The sequence below is a fragment of the Bemisia tabaci genome, chromosome 2 (assembly GCF_918797505.1).
Source record: "Bemisia tabaci chromosome 2, PGI_BMITA_v3".
Lineage (NCBI taxonomy): Eukaryota > Metazoa > Arthropoda > Insecta > Hemiptera > Aleyrodidae > Bemisia > Bemisia tabaci.
This window is the reverse complement of record NC_092794.1, coordinates 75,457,005-75,479,428: the sequence shown is the minus strand read 5'-3', so window position 1 is coordinate 75,479,428 and position 22,424 is coordinate 75,457,005. Positions and strand designations below refer to the sequence as shown.

The 22,424-nt window shown below is 39.0% G+C and overlaps 1 protein-coding gene across 5 annotated transcripts in view; it reads left to right on the top strand.

Moving 5' to 3' along the window:
* The window catches only part of LOC109042375 (TBC domain-containing protein kinase-like protein), an 88,811-nt gene that overhangs the window by 24,521 nt on the left and 41,866 nt on the right, over positions 1–22,424 (top strand). For all 5 annotated transcript variants that reach the window (XM_072296289.1, XM_072296290.1, XM_072296288.1 and 2 more), the window contains 5 exons: positions 11,208–11,503; positions 13,156–13,426; positions 13,853–14,014; positions 15,909–16,086; positions 18,345–18,551. In XM_072296289.1, the coding sequence (XP_072152390.1) occupies positions 11,208–11,503; positions 13,156–13,426; positions 13,853–14,014; positions 15,909–16,086; positions 18,345–18,551 (1,114 nt within the window). The remainder of the gene's footprint in view (positions 1–11,207; positions 11,504–13,155; positions 13,427–13,852; positions 14,015–15,908; positions 16,087–18,344; positions 18,552–22,424) is intronic.

Here is a 22,424-nt window from a genome sequence, read left to right as displayed (position 1 = left end):
TTGCAGTTAATCTTTAATTTCGGAATTTTTTCAAATTAGGAAGAGACTGATGTTGAATGTAAGAGATCTTCAAGTTAGTGTGGGCATTTACAGTTTTTTTCTTTCCAGACCTCTTCCATGCCACTGGACTCCTCCCTAATATAATAAAGATAATGTAGAAAAGAAAATGACGAATTTTTCTCAAGCATTCCTTGTGAAGAAACCATGAGTATTACAACGAATATTATCTCCCCTACAAGTAGCTGCTTGGATAACTTGGTCATCCCTGTATGTGCTTTCTTAACATTAGCTATGTTTATGCGCGCCTCTAAACCTAACTTCAATCGAAACCTGAGTTTAAAACCAAGGTTTAAATCACGGCATAAACGAGACGGAACTAACAAAATGTAGGTTTCCAAAATTTGTGTTTGAAACCTTATTTTACACTAAAGACTAGGTTTTCGCATTCCGCATAAACGGACTGGAGGCTGAATTTCGACTTCTAATGCGATTTCCAGGTGGGCGACCGGCAATATGGCGGATTTGTTATCATAACGTTCGTAAACAACTGATGCTTTTCCCACATTTTTTATTATCATAATTTTACTAATGGGCCTGTTGCAAACTTTTGCTAGAGCAAAAATAAGAGTTGTTTCTTGTAGATAATGCCTCAAAAATCACGATGAGCGCATCGGCAAAATCTGAAATGCACTCATAACTTCACAATCTGCGTAAGAAATTTGCGTTTTTTTAAGCTTCCCGCTTCAAAAATGATACTACGGCACAGGTGAACATTTTGTTAGAGGAGTCGCTCCATCGTCGGCGATATTCATCATGGCCGACGCTTGCGCGCAGTTCCGCGCGTAATTCGAGGAGAGTTCAAGGTCAACCAATTCGGGCGTGGAAAATATGAACGTTAACACACCGATTGTTATCTGGTCTAATCCAGTTCAGGTGTTATCTCGTCCCTTCAAACGTGTTTTGGCGGATTGGCGTCGGCCATGATGATTATTGCCGACGACGGAACGACTCCTCTTACAAAATGTTCACCTGTGCCGTAGTATCGTTTTTGAAGCGGGAAGCTCAAAAAACCGCAAATTTCTTACGCAGACTGTGAAGTTATGAGTGCATTTCAAACTTTGTCGATGTGCTCATCGTGATTTTTGAGGCATTCTCTATAAGAAACAACTCTTATTTTTGCTCTAGCAAAAGTTTGCAACAGGCCCATTGTTGCTTAAGCACTTTTACGTAATTCCTTAAGTCATATGTGGCTTATTTATCCTTATTTAGCTAAATGTAGAACGTTATTTTCTAGTGAAGGTGTTTAGTGTCAGATCGAATCCTGGCTCACCACTGCTTTTTCAAATTATTCTTGCAACTCTAATCAACATTTTATGACTAAAAACACGGAATGAACGGTCTTAGTAAGAGCCTCACTAGTGCATCATTTGTGGAGAACTTTTTTACTGTATCCACACGATTTGCCTAGGATTTCAAGATAAGGCACCCTGCTTCCCTTTGAGTAGTGCACCGAAGTTTTTCATTTCAATCTACCGATTAAATCTAAAATCTGATCCAATCAGAGCTGTTTAGCTCTTGAATTTGTGTGTTATCCGTGCATCTATTTCCTGGTTATCCTACTGAAAGTGTGAGACCAGCCTCAACTGTGACCTGCTGACATATTTCTTTGATCCAATCTCTCGTAAATGATGACTCAAATTCTGAGGCCATCATTTATTGAAACTAGTTCAAAGTTATTTCTCCAAAGAATCATCACTCTCCTTATACTGAGACAGAAGGAAGGAGATTTTTTGGTCAGTGCTCTGTGATCTAAAATTTGCAATTTGAGATAAGAATACGGTTTTTATTGAGGTGTGTAACAATTTTTGGTCGTTGAACCACTTGTCATAATTGAGCCTTGGCAATAGAGATGCATCAACTGTGGAAAGTGGCTCTGCCTGTGCAAAATTATCTTGTGACGGTAGTGAATGTTAGTAAATGCGCTTTAGAGACAGACTGAAAGCTCCATATTCCAATCTACCGGAATAATTAAATTCAGAAGCATTTTTGAATTGAGTTCATATCGAATCCCAATGGAAGAATAATATACAGTCTAAGCGAAAGAATATCAATGGTAAGGTTGGGTTTGTGTCTTTGGTTAGTGAAATGTAATGGCAGGTTCTGAAATCTTGTGTGTCAGTTGCTCTTTAAGTACATGAGTCACCTTTGAAACTCAAGTTTAAGAAAAAAAACACATACGGCAAGCAGTTGTAGGTAGCTTGGCTATTTTCGTTCTATCTTGCCCATGGACTCGGAGATCAATCGGAAAAAGGGGTGAGAAACAGGATTTCAGCGCGTCTCTAGGAATGTGGAAAGTTCAAAATTTGTGAAGCGTCATTAGTTTGTTAAGATTGTCACTGCCCCTTGCCTCAAGAGGATTTAGATGCTTCTGCTTCACCAATACATTGTTGACCTATCAATCCTCTTATTTTGATCATATTTTAAAGGAGGGATTCCCATAAGTTCATAATTATTCCTGATTCTTTATTTGTTTCACTACAATAATGGCACTCGTACAATCTTTATGACACCATGGAGTGAAGGTGCGGTGCTTTACTGGATTAGCACTACTACACTTTCAATGCCTACCTAATGTAAGATCATTAAAAGCTCAATCAACAACATGATGAAGTTCTGCGCCTGCCACAATTATTTTTAGCATCACAAAAATTACCCATGGCAACTTTTCTGAACTCAGAATATATGCTCGAGCATGATTTGGAGGGTTGTTGAGATTAGGTATTCATTCCATTTTTAAATGTGAACATAAAATGATTAAATATCTACTGTCATTTTTCCAATTGTTGCTCAGAAAGTCAGTAAAGGCTTTTCTAGTGAAGATGAAGCCTCCGCTTATATATTGCAGAAAAATTTTGGAATATACACGGGATGAAAGAGTAATAATATTTTATTGAATCAATTCATAGTGAAAAAATGAAGTATAGCTTGTGAAAATGGCGCCAACATGAAATTCAAGTTCAACCGAAAATATGCGCATAAACAGCGCCAAAATCGGAAAGTCTGATTTTCCGCGAAAGTCGGTCTACAGCGCCCGCATAAACCCAACGGAGGAAACTTGCATTACCAACTCGGGTTTCGTGAAACCTCGGTTTCGAGCCTCGCATAAACGTAGCTACTAAGTCCAAAATAGTATTAATCCAATTGCAAACACTCAAATCAAATTTACCATATATCAAGAGAGAAATTTTAATTTTATTATTTTTTTTTTTTAATTTTTTTTTAACACTTAAAATCCTTATCGGAGAGTAACAACAGATAAAATAATTGTTTTAAATAAAAAATTACCTCTGGTGTATGATAAAATTTGATTGAGACGCTTGCAATTTGAAAAATACTATTTTGGGCTTAAAGTCAAGCAGCCATGTAAGTGGAAAAACAGCCAATCAGGGGTCATCAACTCTCCAAAATGGCTAATTGATGTCATACTTTTTTATCTTTTCTTACAAATTATCTAATTATATTTCATAAAAAGTACTATTTTGAACTTTGTATGAAACATCCATGTAAGTAGGAGAGTTAAAGATTAAAGGATCATCGCAAGTTTTCAATATCAGCTGCTTGCTGTAATACAACGTCAAAACATTTCAGTTATCTATTTTTGTAAGTAGTATCTCATAGTCATCTAAAAAGTAGGATCAGTTGTTCACCTCAACGCCTCAGTTAGAGACTCTAAAACAATCAAAAGCCTTGAACATAATACTACTTATATTCGATTTATATTCGGCGATTTAGCATGGAAAAAATTCTAAGTTAATAAATAGGTACTTGGACAACTCGAGGTTTCCAGTATAGATCTTCCTTAATCCTCAAGGAAATGGACACCAATTTTTGATTTAAAAATGTTCAATTTATATTTTCACTAAAGAGAGCTCAATTAAATTCCAAACAGACTCTGAAAAGCAGATAAAGGCCTGAATCTTGTTGACCAGTTTTGCGTACAGCTGAATGTTGCGACAAGAATGTTGACTTTGTCATTCAATCGCTGATTAATGGCTTGCACCGTTTAGGAACTAAGGATGGCTCAAACCTGCCGTACAAAAAGTTCAACTTCCGCACAGCTTGAGTTTAAAATATAAAATATTTGCGACTTGAAGTCGAATTTAGAGATTAGGTTTCTCAACTTGCGGTTGACTGTAAACCAACAAGATTTGGGCCCAAAGCATTAAATTGCAAGTAGTGACAACAAAGAGTGGCCCATTGTAAAATTAAATGAATGTGGGACACAAACGCTAGTAATTTTAAGATTCGGAGAAAGGCTTACAGGGTCTAAATAATATTGAATGAGCTCAAGTTGTAGGAAAAATCAAGAAAAATATTGAGGAAGTACACTTGCTGAATTTTATTACCGATCATAATAAATTATTCTTTAATTACAATGATGACAATTCGTAACTGTGAACCCAGAGCTAGGGACAGATAATTACAACAAAAAATATGAGTGCCTCCAAAACTATCACCACAAGGAACTGACACTCATTTTCAATCACTGCGTAGATGATTGGCAACCCTTGCAGGAGCTAATCACCCATTCATTTCTTCCACCGGCGACCTATTTTGACGTAGATACTTCAACCGATTTCCGAGAGCTTCCCAGAGTTTTGCCTTTCAGGACAGTGAGAGTTCCTTTCGTCTCCAAAAATCCTCTCAAACGCGAGTACAACGCCTCTCCTAGAGAAGAATGACGGCGAGGAATCTTGCTAACTGGGATCCGTCTGTCTGTCAGAACGTACAATTTAACTGATGTCCAGGGTTATATTTGAAGACAATTATGTTCATGACCTCTTACAAGTCGCAGCCAAAGCCAACGAAACCACACAAAAATAATAAAATAAAGTCTGATAAACATTTTAAGACTCTAAACCTTTAAGTAAACTGTTGAGTATTTGATTTAGGTGATTTTGAATTGGTTAACTTTGAATTGGTTGATTTGTTGAAATTGATTTCCCTGCATTTAGTGGGGCCTATAAGCGTAACAATCGTGCACTTCTGGAAGAAAGCATGAAAATTTCAGGGATTCATCTCTACCCTATAGACATCCGATTTAGACATAGACCCCAAAAATCTGAGCCCCCTGGGGGGCAGGGGGCCCCCAAATTTTGAATTTTGAATAACTGCGGAACGGCGAATGTTAGCGTAATTTTTTTACAACAGAACGATGGGAAATTTTATCAGGAACAAAACTGGTTCTTATGAATTTTTCCGTGGGATCGATATTTTAGGCGTGAAAACGGGAAAAACCATCGGGGGACGGGGAGCCGGCCGTTCTGAGGTAGATCCGCGCGCTGCGCTGCCTGCCCGGGACGCGCGCGGCGGCGCGCTACGGTGTTACCGACGCAACAACCGCTTGTCTTTGTTTAATCTCAACGATGCGCAGTTTTAAAAATATTATGAGTATATCTTACTACCTATGAAGCCTTAAAAAGGCTTAACTTTTGCAGGTAATATACAGGGTTATCCAAAAGTCACTGACCACCCCTGTAACTTTTTTCCAAATTGAGATAGAAGTTTGAAACTTTGGGAATGTTCCTCGGTCTAAAGTAGCAACTTTTTGGTCCCCCCAAAATTTTGGGGGGCGGCCCCCCTTAAGGGGGGCGGGGGCTGACTTTTTTTTTTCAAATGGCAACCCCCCCTTTGTGATACCTCATTCGAAAGATAATAAAAAAAGAAAATTTTTGGCGCAAACCGCAGGTCAAAATGTTCATTTTTGACAAAATGGCGGAAATTTGGCATCTCCGTTGTTTATTGACGGATTGGTGTGAAACTCGGAATTCTGGGGTTTTTTGAGATAAGAAAAACGATTCTGGCATTGGTTTTCCAGAAAAATCAGTCTTTTGCAAAATGGCGGCGGTCAAAATGGCGGCCTAGAGCGGGAAGTGGATATTTAGGCTGCATATCGTTGGATTTGCATGAAACTTGGTATCCGGGGGTATTTCGGCACGAGAAGAACGAATCTTTCATTGGATATCTGAAATTATGACAAATTCCAAAATGGCGGCGGAAAAATTGCGGGAAATCAGTTTTACGGCCCTTTACCGATGGATTAGCATGAAATTATTTGATATTTCAAGAATCTAATGAAAGATTCCTTTTAATCCAGCCAAAAACCGCCAGGATATTGAATTTCATGCAAATCCATCGGCAAAGAGCCGTAAAACTGATTTCCCGCAATTTTTCCGCCGCCATTTTGGAATTTGTCAAAATTTCAGATATCCAATGAAAGATTCGTTCTTCTCGTGCCGAAATACCCCCGGATACCAAGTTTCATGCAAATCCAACGATATGCAGCCTAAATATCCACTTCCCGCTCTAGGCCGCCATCTTGACCGCCGCCATTTTGCAAAAGACTGACTTTTCTGGAAAACCAATGCCAGAATCGTTTTTCTCATCTCAAAAAACCCCAGAATTCCGAGTTTCACACCAATCCGTCAATAAACAACGGAGATGCCAAATTTCCGCCATTTTGAACTTTGACCGGCCGCCATTTTGTCAAAAATGAACATTTTGACCTGCGGTTTGCGCCAAAAATTTTCTTTTTTTATTATCTTTCGAATGAGGTATCACAAAGGGGGGGTTGCCATTTGAAAAAAAAAAGTTAGCCCCCGCCCCCCTTAAGGGGGGCCGCCCCCCAAAATTTTGGGGGGACCAAAAAGTTGCTACTTTAGACCGAGGAACATTCCCAAAGTTTCAAACTTCTATCTCAATTTGGAAAAAAGTTACAGGGGTGGTCAGTGACTTTTGGATAACCCTGTATGTATGTATGCAAGCGAGCGGACGGCAATGGAAGGAGAAGGGGCTAGGTGCTGGAGTTCTGGATTGTTTTGTTGTATGGATTTGTCAAGCTCAAGTATTAAAGCATCCATGATAACTGTATCAGTCATCAGTTGAACGGAATAAAATCTGACGTACAGTTGTCTCGGGAAGGGGGGGGGGGGCTAAAAGTCACACATCATTTGTATACCACGATGACCTGCAAAATGATTTTAAAGTGTTTGTACCAGGATGGTATCTAAATATGCTATCAACCCTTAAGTTCCCGGGAGACGGCTTCTAGCCAGACTTTCAAGACAAGGAACCTAATTTTGTAAAAAAAAAATGAGTAAAAAACAAGCATGCTTATTCTCTTCTCTTGAAGGAACATTTTGGTACATCATCGCTACGTATAGGCATTTTTTTAAGAGGACCAAAACCACATTCAAAACTTGCTCCAAGAAACGCCAAAAGAATCTTGAGAAAGCTTGATGGGGACAAAAGACCCCCCAAAAACCTTTGTTGGACTGCTTCTTGTATAAGTATAAGGAATATTATTAAGTAATAATTAGCCGCCAATATCCGCTAATCTGCAAAGACGGTCCGTTTGAGTGATATGAAGTCGCGCCTACTGGGAACATATCCTGCTCTTATGTCATCAATAAAATCTCGCATCACACGATTTCCCTCAATCTCCGTAATTTTGCAACTGATAACCGATTACTGATTTTGACTGATTTGTTGATATTTTGACAAGAAATTAACCCTCTGATAATCTCTGAAGCTAATTTGATCAGTGTTATACTGTGCGATAAAGTTTAAGGTGTGCGTTTTGTGCATTAAATATTTCGCAAGTCCCGTTTCTTAAAAATTGTCTCCGATATACCTAGAACTCTCCACGAGCTCTATACAAATAAAAAATCGGTACGAGATTTGCGGGTTAAAAAAGAAGAAATGCAATGAATTTCTTCCTGAGGTACTGGTCCTTCTCAGAGGTTCTTTAAAGGATCAGAACCTGCATATGATAAATAAATTTCCTCCTATATTAATATTTTTTTCAATACAAATGTTACCAACTCCACTCCAAACTCCATAGAACAAAATGAAAGATAATATACATGGATTTTTTTTACTGTTATTCCATTTTTCATGTCTTGTGGTTAGTATACCAATAATAATCTTCAAGTGTGACTCGATAAAAAGAAGCGATAGTATTCAGATATCTTATTTTTTATTATTCATTTGATATATCGTTCTATTTTGTGAAATATGCATATTTGTTGAATATCTGAAAGAGTGGGAAGTTCATGAAAATGAATACGTCTGTTGACTGGCTGGAGTAAAAAAGAGGGGAAAAGAACACTGTCGGAATGTTCCGTATGTATCAGTACCTATGCAAATGCAAGAAACCAATTAACATGAACGAAAAACGATATTAGAGGAAAAGGAAGGAAATCTGGGCACCTTAGTGGCAAGGGACTGTGAAGCCTCCCCCCCTCTCTCCTCAAGTAATGTCTTTGCGTCAAGTATTGCAGAATTCTTGCTTATTTAAGCAGCTCATGATCCCATTCGCCAAAAGTAGCATGAAAAATAAGTTATCAAGGATCCCATTTCCAGTAGTCATGAAAAAGTGGGTCAAAATCGAATAAAATCTTTATCTACTTAAATCTTATTTCGCTCTAATATCTTAAAAAATGTAATCCTTTACAAAAATTACGTAAGGAAAGGGTAATTTACTCTGTACTGAGGTCGGAAAAGCTCTGTATTCATGGAAAACAAGACACGTGATGCGCGATGACGGACCCCTCCTATTGACTCGGCGCTCTCACATTGGAGTCTTTCGCCTTTTGCTTGCTTTTATTTATTACTAATAATATAAGGCTTATATTATTACGGAAAAGTATTTAGGCAGTACGGTAAATTTATAATATTTTTAAAACTGCGCATCGTTGAGATTAAACAAAGACAAGCGGTTGTTGCGTCGGTAACACCGTACCGCGCCGCCGCGCGCGTCCCGGGCAGGCAGCGCAGCGCGCGGATCTACCTCAGAACGGCCGGCTCCCCGTCCCCCGATGGTTTTTCCCGTTTTCACGCCTAAAATATCGATCCCACGGAAAAATTCATAAGAACCAGTTTTGTTCCTAATAAAATTTCCCATCGTTCTGTTGTAAAAAAAATACGCTAACATTCGCCGTTCCGTAGTTATTCAAAAATTCAAAATTTGGGGGCCCCCTTGCCCCCCCAGGGGGCTCAGATTTTTGGAGTCTACCTATGTCTAAATCGGATGTCTATAGGGTAGAGATGAATCCCTGAAATTTTCATGCTTTCTTCCAGAAGTGCACGATTGTTATGATATTTTCCACTTATCGGCCCCACTAATATAGCCAATATTTAACTGAGAAAATTTGTCTTCCTGATGTATTTATACATATATTCTAACTATTTTTTAATGTTAAAGTGTATCCCGGTCACTTCGTAATGATACATTGCAACAGACGGGAACTTTCGGACCCGCGTAAGCTTGGTGCGTGGGTGCGGCATGTCACTTCAGCAGTGCCGAGGACGCGCGCGCGTTTCGCTATGGCGAGCCTGTTTTGCTCCTAGTATTTCTCGTTGCGCGCGCCATTCTCAGGTGTTTTACGGCTTTTGTATTGCACATACGACCAAACGGACGAAATTTTCGCCCTTCAACTCGGCGTTTTCCATGGGGAGACAGTGTTAATTTATCTTAAAACCTCAAACTTTAACTTAAGTCACTTAAGTTGTTTAAGCACCCGGTAAAAATTGTTTTTAATTTTTTTCCTTGCACCAGGCTTCAAATCTGTTCACACATCAACTTTTACGACCGGGCCCTCCTTCGAATTCGAAAATTTAAAAAATAAGAAACACCCTAGGGAGGGGCATGTAGAGGATTGAAGGCAGTAAGTTTTTCGATAAACTTTCAATTGTGCAGAGGATTAGAGGGAAAAATATTATGGATAAATATCCTGTAGCACAGGATGACAGTTTTTGATCAGAGTTTGTCAGACAGTGGGTAATGGGAAGAGAGTTTTTTGACGAGCTATTTTTAAATATTTATTTAAATTTAAAAATTGATAATTGGTGAGTAATTGGAAACAAAAAATATCACTAGGATGATGCCCTCCCTCTGAAAACTTCACTTTTCCTCGAATCTTTAAACTTTTTTTAAAATGTATTTCCTTGCACAAGGCCTCCAATAATATAATAATAACAATAATATATTTTTATTTGTAAATGCACATTTTTCAACAGCTAGAACAAATATGTCAGGGTTAGTGAGGATAGAAGAAAAAAAAGAAAAGAAAGGAAAAGAGAATACAGATTTTTTAAAAAAGGGCTCATGCTGAATACTCCGCTTCACTATAAAAACATTTTGCAATAAAGAATTTTTTTAAAACATTAAGAAAATTCGAGTCCCTGTATTTGCTTTTTAGAGCTAAGGGGAGTTTTTCAAATAGGATTTGGCCGCGCCTTAGAGAGTGGCTGTTCTTGGTGGCATTTGTCAAGACATGGAATCTAGTGTTGATTTTACTGAAAGCCATAGGAGCTAAAGAGGTTTCAACTATAAAATTCGAAATGGACCTATAAATTACGAGGGAGGGAACCGACAGAATCTTAAGATCAATGAAATGATTTTTGCAGGACTCTCTTGGAGAGTTTAGAGAAGTGGGGGGTGGTTCAATTTTGTGGTCGCGATAACTCGCGAAAATTACGAGATTTTCCCCCGAAATTTTTATGGGAGGTAGATCTTACTAAGTACTAGGCTGGTATTGAATTTGAGCGAAATCGGCCGCGCCGTTTAAAAATGGCGAGCTTTGAAAGTTTTAGACGAAGGGTGCACAGTGGGTCACGGACTGAAAGTTGGTGGACAAGATGGCAATGTTGTCTTACAGTGGGCCACGAACTAAAAATTGGTGGACAAGACGGCAATGTTGTCGCACAGTGGGTCACAGACTAAAAATTTGTGGACATCGCGGCGATGTTGTCGCACAGTGAGTCACGGAGATTGAGCCATCGTCATTCAAGCTTGCCACATCGTTTATTGAAATTTTTTCATGTCTAACATTACATGAGGGATTGTAATTGCAATCCGGCAACATGAAGTCCTCCAAATAATCAATTCCTCCAACAGTGTAAACGCAAATTTAACCTCATAAGATTGAGCCCCCCTCCCTTCGGAAAATACACTCTTCCCTCGGTGGACGCGCGGGTCGCTTAAAGAGATAGAACAACTGAGGCCGGACACTCAAACTAAAAAGCGCGTATCAGGGGGGCGAAGCCCCCCAAATAAAGCGCCGTTTTTTAATTTAGTGTAACTTGCTCTAGTAAAAGATGTTTCTTTGCTCCTAAAACTTAACAATCTTCCCCTTTTTTTGCAGAATATACCACCAGAAATTGTTGATTTTGTCAATCAATGCTTAAAAATAAGTGTGCATGAACGTCCAATGGCAAGTCAATTACTTGAACACCCAGTATTCAAAATCTATCCAAAGAAAGAATCAATAATAGAGAAGGTCCATTGTTTGAATATGGTGCAAGAAAGGAAACATCCCCTAGACGAGAGAGACCTGAATGAGATCTACTACTTGTGGCAACTGTCAGGCGGGGATGTAGAGGGGGAATTGAAGAGAAGAGGTCTGATCAAGAACAAGCCACCAATTCTATGTTTACCACAGTAAGTAACATCAGAGTTTGGTTTCAACGCATAGCGGCAGAGCTGTTGGGATAGTAAATTATCACCAATGCAAATAGTTAATGGGTTTTTTCAAATCTGCTGTAAAAGGTTTTTGCATTGTTTTGAACTAACTTCTAGTATGTTATTTCTTTGTATTGAATACCACTCCTTGCAATTTTAAGGTCTAAAACTACTTTCTTTCTATCCAGCAGTACTGATTAATGGAAATAGTATGATACTGTGCCCATCAAATGTAAAAAGATTTTTACATGTAATGTGTGCTAAAATTTTTCGAAATAAATGGTCTTGTGAAACAAGCCATAATAATGGTGATTCGCATAATTTAAATTTGCAATTTTGACCTCTCATATTTTATTTTTAATGCGGTTTTTTATAACCATATTATTTATTCCAATGCCAAGGAAAACAATCGAGATAAATAAAAGTTTTAAGTTTTTAAAGTTGACCCTCTGCACATGCCACCAGCAATCTTGGTGCTGCCGGCTGCCCCTGATTGTCTGCATACCTCTCCTCTTGCCACAGACAAGCAATCAGCACCTTGACTTGTCACCCTTCATTCCTATGGTGCCCCTTATTTTTGAAACACAAGAAATCTTTAGCTCCCTTAGAGGCAGAGCTTACTACAATAGGTAAAAATTATTGGCTGTTTTTTATAAAAAAAATGTAAAATAATTTTAACAGGCACTTAAAAATGTGTGCAAAAGCCCACTTTTGCCGGGCCTCTTGGGGCCCAGGCCCAGGGGTCAAAATGAAGTGGTCAAGGGGCCGGGGCTCATTCCTTCAGATCTCGTAAATTCTCATGAGTTGTAGGTTGTAGGGTCAAAATTTTGTCTCTCTAACTGTTTCTTTTAGAAGCGTTTGATGGGAAAAATGATTTTCAAAAGTGAGATATTTAATTGCTTGCTTGTGGGCACCCGGAGTAGCTCAACTTATGGAAGCTTTTAAGCATGGACAGTGCCCTGGAAGCGGTAATCAGTGCTCCTGCTACTGCCCTAATTCTTATCCGACCAACTAGTCGGGCCGGAAATGTAAATATCAGAATTGGGAAATCCCATTAAATTCTAACCATTAGAATAGTGCGCCGCCAGAGAGGCATTGGCTCTCCCCGAGTGCTTCTGCTCCCCGCTGTCTCTAAAAATTATCTTTTTGACCAAAGGGTTGAAGATACAGTTATAGGGTCGAAGGGGCACAACTTGCGAAAATCAATCAAAAGCTCGTTTTAGTTAGACGATGAGCTCGGTGTCAAAAAAGTCTCGGAGTCATAGAAAAACACGAATTTTGGCTAAAATACGCCTGCAGACCTATGTTTAGGCAACCGTTTAACACGTATCCAGTGGCCTATCGGCTAAATCATGATCATTTCCGTAAACTACATTGAGTCAACTTGGAAAACCCGCAAAAATTTCCGGACTCTAGGAGGGGGCCAAAAAAGGCCCTTATCGATACCCCTCCTTACACTTTTTGATCCTTGGAATGGTTGGGAAATGTAGAAAGGCATGACAAAATAATTGCATTTTGACACTCTTCTCAGCAAACTAAAATCAGTTCATAGAAAATACCTCATACACTTTATTTTTCGATTGTTTTTATCAGTAAGGCCTAGTAATGTGGAAACTTTTTCTTCTTCGTAGAATAGTTCTGTTGGAGGGCCAAATTTTAGGAGGCGAGCAGGATCAGTCGTCGATGTTGGATCTGAGGGTGGCGGCCCTGTCATTAAACACATTGGTGCAGCGATTGGAACCTTTGCCCCTTACTGTTTATTATCCATTAATTGAGTCATCACTACAATTGACGTATGCCAGCCACGTTGAGTCTGATGCTGCTCCTTTGCCTTTAATTATCCGAGAGAAAGACATAGAATACCAGTTTCTTAGAATTATGCTCATGAAAAGATTGATAGATGTAAGTAGTCTTGTTCATTTCATATGATATTTCTGCACAGAGACAAAGAATGAGATCCTCGTCACCTGAATTTTTCAAATGGCAAAATAAATTTTCAATTTTTTTTATTTCAAGTGTAATTGATGCTCTTACATTTCAGATGAAAAATTTCTAATTTTTTCTCTGCAATTTGCTTTACTGTCCAATTAAGCAATTTTATCAGGGCAAATTCAAATCATAACTACTTGTTTTTACTTCATACTGAGTGTCTGTCTTTTAAAATCAAATTTTGCTAGCAAGTAAAAAAAGGAGAAGGAACTGCTTATCATAATGGCTAGTATAATTTTTCCTTAGAATCTAAAAAACTGCCAATCATGAATCTCAGTCAGCATTCATAATTTGTATTCCTTTTAAATGTGATTTTACCTCATATATTATTTGAACTAGGCCTACCCACTCAAGAAATCAGAATTAATCAAAGAGGCTTGCAAGGACATTCCTCCCTTGTATCGAGGAGTTATCTGGGCTATTATTCTTAATGTAATCGGTGATGTTGAGTCCGTTTACACTGAAATCGATAAAGAAACCGTTACGCCCACTGATAGACAGGTACGTCCTTATTAGTTTAATGTATTGTCAAAACATATTAACAACATACTTCTTCAGGAGGGCCATTTCACATCAAAACTACTAGGTCTACAACGAGATCATCACCCATTTATTCAAATTTTTTGCCAAGGATCAACTTATCAATTGGACTACATTTTACAACAAGGAACCACTATTTCAAGTTAATCACAGAAAAACATGCGTGTCTTCCTTTTTCTCGCACAGTTCAGTTCTTTATGGATGAGCCTCAAATAATGGCTCCTTACAGCTAAATGCAGTACATTTTCACTTTTTTGTACTCCATGTTGGCTCTCTATACTGTTCCTGCATAGGTTTCGGAAATGCTATTATAAGTGAATTGGAATTGACTTGAACAGATGTGTTTTTGAACTTTTAAAACCTCAAATGAAGGGCTTGGAAGACAAGGTGCATAAGTGCAGTTTTTATTATTTCAAAAAAACGAGTTTAAAGTTCTCGATTTTACTCGGACCTATAGAGTGCTCCGAATATCTTCAAAATTTAACTGTGTTAGTCTCATACCCTCATGAAGTCCCCTGAAATTTTCAGCTCAGTTGAGCCAAATTGAGGCCAGCAGTTGGGCTTAAAGTGACGGTAGGTCGCACTTATCCCGCGTCCCCTCTAAACGAAAAATGCACTTATTCCATTCGCTGTTTTTTCCGTGTCAAATCGTCAAACCAGACAAAACCGTTTGGTATTCTGATAGACCTTACCTTCAACTACCAAAAAACAAGCATAACTCAATTTTGATCAAAGACATGCCTCTGATTTTATTTTTATTTTCATCCTTCCTTTTCCAATGCGGAAAAACTCGAGATGGTCTGGATTTTTGTTTCTACTGCGCCTTTCCTTCCTGTTTTTATCTATTGTGCTTTTAGTGAGTTCCAGTCGTTTTCGTGTATCTCACCTGTTGAAATTGTACAAGTATAATGAGCTATGGCATGCAGCTTAAGCGGATGGGCTCTAGTCTCTAGTCTCGAATTTCTAAAACTGCACTTATGCGCCTTGTCTTCCAAGCCTCTCAAATTTTTTTTCTCTGTCTATACTAAATTGAAACATCTAAAAAAGGAAAAGTAAATGAATGAAAAATAAAGTAATGCACTTTTAACATGTGTATCAAAATATCTAAAAAATTGTAGCGTTGATCTTTGAGTGGTATTTTTTCAATACAAGTTCTCAAATAGATTAAATCTATCTGAAGCCAATCAACATCCCAAGACTTCCGAAAAAGTGGCATTCCCTTTGACCTGTGGCGTCATCGCCATCAGCTAATCAGAGTGGAGCTCTTTGTGCTTGCCCGCGCTCCGGCACACATAAATACGTGCAGTTGCGGGCGCTCAGCACCACTCGGTTCCAGGTTCTCGCCATTGCTCCAACTTCAACCAGCTCTACTTTGCTCACCCACCTCTTCGAGCGCAGCTCCGTCACTTATTTGGAAACGGGCCTTTTTAGGGTCACCACATTTACTAGCTCGAGCCTCAGACTGATGAATTGTTTTTAGAGGCTGCATGGTGATGTCAAAAGAGTATTTTCCTTTTATTTTGTGTCTTTGAAAAGATGATGGATGTTAAAGTTTCACCAGAACTTTTTGCTGTGTATGAGGGTATGGAACATCCTTATTTGATACAAAATGGAGGAAAATAGTGGGATGTATCAAGAAAGCGAAACTCGTTAGGAAAGAATGAATGTAAGGATGAAAACTACATCAAGTAATTTTATGGTGGTACAGGAAAATCTCACAAGGTACGAAAATTGTGAAAAGTTTCATAGTGGAAATTTCATTTTGATTTACGTTATGAACCTCGTAATGGTAGTAAAATGTTTTAACTTTAACTGGGATTTAATATGTATTATTGATCCAATCGTTTATTTTTAGATTGAGGTTGATATACCACGGTGCCACCAGTACAATGAGCTGCTGTCATCAAAAGAAGGTCATCTGAAATTAAAGAGAGTTCTAAAAGCATGGGTTATTAGCCATCCAGAATACGTCTATTGGCAAGGCCTTGACTCATTGGCAGCCCCATTTGTATACTTGAACTTTAGCAATGAGTGTAAGTCTTCTGAAGGTTTCAAGTTTGACAATAAATCCATTCCAAAGACCTTGAATCTAAAATCACTCTGATAGTAATATAAAACGACATTTCTGATGGCCAATTCCAGAAAATACTTATCCAAATCGCAGAGTCCCAAAAGCCTCACTCCTTTTTTTAAAGGAAGCTAGCAAACTTTTCACTCAATGTCCTTGTAGAATGCTATCCGAACCAAGAAGAAAAATCACTGAAGTCTTTAAGTAATCATGTTGATGAGTTTTCTGACAAAAAAATAAAGTAGCACGGGAAATCTGCAATGTTGCGAATTGGGATGAGTTTTTTCGTAGTTTAGCAATCAAAGAGGTTGTTCCAAAAACGCCGATTTTGACCCCCCCCCCCTGGATTTGGCCCAAACTTTGCTCAGATGTTGTACTAAGTGTCCCCGATGCTTGGGCAAAATTTCAGCCCCCTCGGATAATTAGGGGGGAGGGGGCAGGGGGGCAAAGTTGCAATTTTTTTAGAACTTTAAAAATCGATATCTCGCGAACGGTTTGAGTGTAAGTGTTGCGGTTTGCGCTAAAAAACGTCAAAAAATATTTTCTACAAGAATATTAATGCTGTTTGCAAGGTTGCGTAATTTATCGCGGTCATAAATCGATTTTTTCGATTTTGAAGGTTCGACTTTTTTTCGTTTTTCGTCTCTCCTCTCTTTGGAATCGTTGTTACGTGAATAAAAACCTGTTGAGGTGATTCTCCATGAAATTCTGCATCTACCACACTTTGTTTGATCTTGGGGAAACGATTCGTTCGTGAGTTATAGCGATTTTTCTGCGCGTTATCGGTTACGCGCGGGCGGCTTATCGGCGGCGCTCCATCCCGCGCGGGCAAGGCAGAGGTTGTTTCACCGCTAGGGCCTTATATTCATGCTGTAGGCTGTAATTAACGATATTTTCTCCTCCCCCCACCCTTCCCCTGCAACAAATATTTGTTTAATACTTCGTTATACAGGGTATCCCAGACCACCCGTAACAGGTCTTTTTCTCGGTTGGTTTAGGTAGTACGAAGTGGGGGGCCGCGGGATTGAATAGGGAATTGACCCCAAGGAATCCGAATTTCACGGTCCCGAGACCCTCCATGCCCCCCTTGGGAGGTAAAGAGGGGGTCACGATCCCCAAAGTCGGGAGACATTGTGCCTCCCCCTTTTACCCCCCGAGGGTGGCATGGAGGGTCTCGGGACCGTGAAATTCGGATTCCTTGGGGTCAATTCCCTATTCAATCCCGCGGCCCCCCACTTCGTACTACCTAAACCAACCGAGAAAAAGACCTGTTACGGGTGGTCTGGGATACCCTGTATAACGAAGTATCAAACAAATATTTGTTGCAGGGGAAGGGTGGGGGGAGGAGAAAATATCGTTAATTACAGCCTACAGCATGAATATAAGGCCCTAGCGGTGAAACAACCTCTGCCTTGCCCGCGCGGGATGGAGCGCCGCCGATAAGCCGCCCGCGCGTAACCGATAACGCGCAGAAAAATCGCTATAACTCACGAACGAATCGTTTCCCCAAGATCAAACAAAGTGTGGTAGATGCAGAATTTCATGGAGAATCACCTCAACAGGTTTTTATTCACGTAACAACGATTCCAAAGAGAGGAGAGACGAAAAACGAAAAAAAGTCGAACCTTCAAAATCGAAAAAATCGATTTATGACCGCGATAAATTACGCAACCTTGCAAACAGCATTAATATTCTTGTAGAAAATATTTTTTGACGTTTTTTAGCGCAAACCGCAACACTTACACTCAAACCGTTCGCGAGATATCGATTTTTAAAGTTCTAAAAAAATTGCAACTTTGCCCCCCTGCCCCCTCCCCCCTAATTATCCGAGGGGGCTGAAATTTTGCCCAAGCATCGGGGACACTTAGTACAACATCTGAGCAAAGTTTGGGCCAAATCCAGGGGGGGGGTCAAAATCGGCGTTTTTGGAACAACCTCTTTCCTACAAGAATTCACTGCCCTTATTTCACGATTTTTTTCTATCACTGTTTTTTGCCCTCCTCAGATAAATGAAACATTGTCCAATGTGTCCATTATCATTTTAATCTGAGGAACTGTGACTGTTTCCATGGCTATCTCTATTGAATCTATAAGGAAAACATCTTTGATGGAAAAAAAAGTAAATATTCTCTAGAAGTGGAATCTGAAGAACTCAATGAAGTTATTCGCCAACTGACACTAAGCAGCATCAAGTTTTAATTTATTTTCTTTAATTTGTTGCAGCTGTGGCTCATGCATGCCTCTCAGCCTTTATTCTGAAGTATCTTTACAATTTGTTTTTAAAAGATAACTCAGAAATCATTCGAGAATATTTGGCAAAATTCTCGCATCTCATATCCTTCCAAGACCCAGTTCTCGCAAACCACCTTGATGAGATCAAATTCATTCCAGAATTATTTGCCATTCCTTGGTTTTTGACTATGTTCTCCCGTAAGTCCTGTAGTTCATTAAGATAAGTTTTATTGTTTTTCCAAAACTGCATTCTCATTTGAGTGAAATGTATTTTTTTTATCCACCCACAACCACCCCAAAATCTCTAACATTCAAGAAAGTACAGGAAATGGCCGCAGTCTAATTTTCCTTCATTTTGTTTAAATTGGCACAAACAAGTCAAATATTTATCAACGATGCTCCTTAGTCATTGATACAGGTTCGTGTACATTGATTTTGTTTTACTCATTAAAGGAGGAAAGTCAATATTTCATGCAAGAAAAACATCGATATCTTCAGTTTTATTTGGGTCTGTAGAGATCTATAACTTTAATGGAAACATCTCGACCAAGAGGAGTTAAAAATTAGACTGGGGTTTTGAGGCTCGGTACGTTTTCCAGAATGAGGAGAAAAGCAGTGGTTTAACTGAGATAAAAGACTGTGAGTATCTGTTTGAACTTGAAAAAACGATGAGTTTATCCCCCTCTTGAACTGAGGCATAGTTTCAACCAACAATCAAAGAATCTTGGCTCAAATTCCCGCATAGAACCCTGTATGAAAAACCAAGGGCAATGGCTACATTTTTTTTATTATTTTTTGACACTCATTACAACTCTCTGAGTACAATGAGCTCATAAAAGCAAACTCTCTCTGTGCCAATGTCAATAGATGCAGGGTTGAAAACGGAATTTTTTTGCATTCTGACTCTTGTTTTCTTATGGATTTGATGGCCTGCTACTACGTGTGTTGGTGTTGCACCGCACGCTGTCATTATTTGAAAAAATTTGACTATACTTGTCTGTCTTAGTTTTCTGCCTGGTGAGATAATGTAATCTTTTTTTGAACACCAATCTGATCCGCATCATTTCTACCAGATTATGCGCCTATAAATGCCAAAAAAAGAACCCTCAAAGCCTTGCTTTTCTTGAAAGTAGCACATAGAAATTTTTATTTTGGAAGCTTATTGTCTCTAGGAATTCATCCAGAATACCATTAATTAATTACAAATTAAGCGGATGCTGAATCCTTTGGTGCACATTGCAGATTGCTTCAATAAGGTCTTAGCAGGGAACGGAAAGTGGTTTCACTTTTTGCGATAAAAATCCCACTAATAGAATATATATGGATTTGTGAAAAGTCCCAATTTCACTAGTGCTCTCAACCTTTGATTTTAAAAGAAGAAAAATATTGATTGTCAAGAAAGTTTTGTAACGGGCCTGTTCCAAACTTCTTCAAATAAGAGTTTATTGTTAGAGAAAATGTTTTAAAAATCATGATGAGCACATCGGCAAAGTCTGAAATTCACTCCTAACTTCACAATCTGTGTAATAAATATGCACTTTTTTGAGCTTGCCCCTTCAAAAACGATACTACGGCACAGGTAAACCTTACTTTAGAAGAGTCGTTCCTTATAACTCCTGCTCAATAGAATGCTATTCAATATTCAATATGGCCTCGTGTGTGTCCAAAACACAAGTGACGGGACGAGATTCTAATCACCTGATCACAATCGGCGTGTTTACATTCACATTTTCCTTGCATTGAGACTGTTGACTTATATCTGCCTTGATTGACCTTGTGCTTTCCTCGACTCATGCGCGGAAGCATCAGCCATGATGAATGTTGCAAAACATCCTTTTGAGTAGCGGCTGAATGGAACAACTCCTCCAACAAAATGTTCACCCGTGCCGTAGTATCATTTTTGAAGCCAGAAGCTTAAAAAACCGCAAAGAGCCTTGTCCGAAAGGGGTGTTTTTTCGCCCCTTCTTGGATACCCGAGTTGGTCAATGGGACATGGCTCAAATGAAAACTTATGGTAAGGCAAACTTCCAGGCAAAGTTTCAACTTGAAGTGACATCTTTCATTTTTTATGTGCTAAAATCAAGTAATTCTGGACTAACAGTCCAATGCATCATACTGGAACAGACTAGTACATTGGTCTGCATGCTGAATCTACCCTGAGATCGTATAGAAACGCAATTAAAGGCAGTCGTGAACTTTTCGAAGCAGGTTTGCCATTTTCTAATTTATTTTTTCAACATAAAATGAGGGTAAGTATTTTCGAGATTTTTGGCAGAAACCACACCTTCATGGGCTATAACTTTGACGAGTATGGGCTAAACATTACCATATGATAGTAAATGATCGCTTCGTACGGAGGAAATAAAATTTCAAAAGCAATGTTGCCAAGTTTCCCGCCCGGCAAAATTACGTTGTGGCAACGTTGCCAAATCGTTGTAATTTCGCCCGTTTACGTATTCGGGCAACGTTGTGGTAACGCACTGTGGGCCAGATCGTGTCCGTAGCGGCGCGAAATGCAATTTTTCGACATTTTTTTTTCCACATCAGAGCTATCTTAATCGATGCTCAGATACCTACTGATAACGAAATTACATTACTATTTTACTCCGCCTAGAGGAGAGTTGTTTTTCTCTTGCTGGTCCCAAGCCCAGGAAAAGGAGGAGGGTTGTGCGTAGGGCTAGCAACCCTACCACGTAAAAAAAAACAAAGCTACGAAAACCAAGACAAAGCCTCGGTACCCAGAAAACCCACGGATAAAGCGACCTAAAGAGTATGGATCACGGAAAAACGAAATTACATGGGAATATCTAAAATATTCATTATATCTGCGGTTTCCACGTACATAGATATGCAGCATGTGGAATGTGATGAACCCAGATTTCTGCAACCTGAGGCGCGCGTTGTATACTCGCTTATTTCACAGAGCATTCGTGAACCTCAAACCATTATATGCATCTGACTGGTAAACTCCATTGCATGACGAGTATTTTCGCTTTTGCAGATCCGAAAAATATAGATTTTTAGCTGCAGGGCATGAGATCAAAGTTGCCCGAAAAATAAGCCTTAAAAAATGAATTTTTCAGAATATTGTAGACTGGGAAAAGTGTCATTGCGGTTCGTTGCGCGGTTCTCTCTGGTATTTTTAGAAAGCCCATATCCTAGAGATACCATATACCAAAGCACGAACGGTACAAACCGGTACAACCATATTTGTCGGATGCTTATTTGAGGCGACCTCCAATTTCCGCGAAAATCAGATGTAGAGGTTTTAAGGAACTACGTTACACAGTAAAGCGGCCAATGAAATATTTCATCACAAATTCATGTTTTAAGGGTTTTTAAGGTTTCTAATAGCATTTCTCGCTCTTTCGATACTTTAGGGTGGAAGGAGGGGGAGGGGGAGGCCGACCAAAATCAGACAGTCAAAAATTTTTTATGGTTAACAATTTTCTTGAGCTCAGTGAATAATGATAATTTTTTTACATCCGTTCACGCATTCAGCCCAAATAGGACTGGTTTTAAACCAATTTGGCAATGAATAGGAAAATTCTACAGTCACATGGCATTGTAAGTTTAGAGTGAGTTGACCGTCGCTCACACCAATATAACTGATGAAATTTCAATTTCATTGTTAGACTGAAAGTAATGTAATATCGTTTGATTGAAGTCACTCAGATAACTAAATATTGACTTCTTTATTTACAACTATGCCTATTTTAGTGTTACACCCCTCCTAAAAGCTATTGTCATCGTGTAAATAATGTGTTATTTTAGGTAAGTAACGGTATCCTGAGCTGTGTACGAGTCGGTTCTTGTTATTGCGTTATTTTCATACCAATATTAATGTTTGATCGAATTAAGAGAATTCGATATAGAATCCTCCTCTCCCTTGAAGATATCATCCTCAAGCACGCAAGATTGCATAAAGTACAGTTCAACAGAGAAGTTGAAAGGACGACGGACCGGTCTTATGGGAAAAGTGGGCCCGGTTAAATCGGCTGGTGTTTTGATATGTTGTAGGTCTTAACCTACTGATCAAAAGTGTCAATGGGCATTTCTCCCTATCTCGAA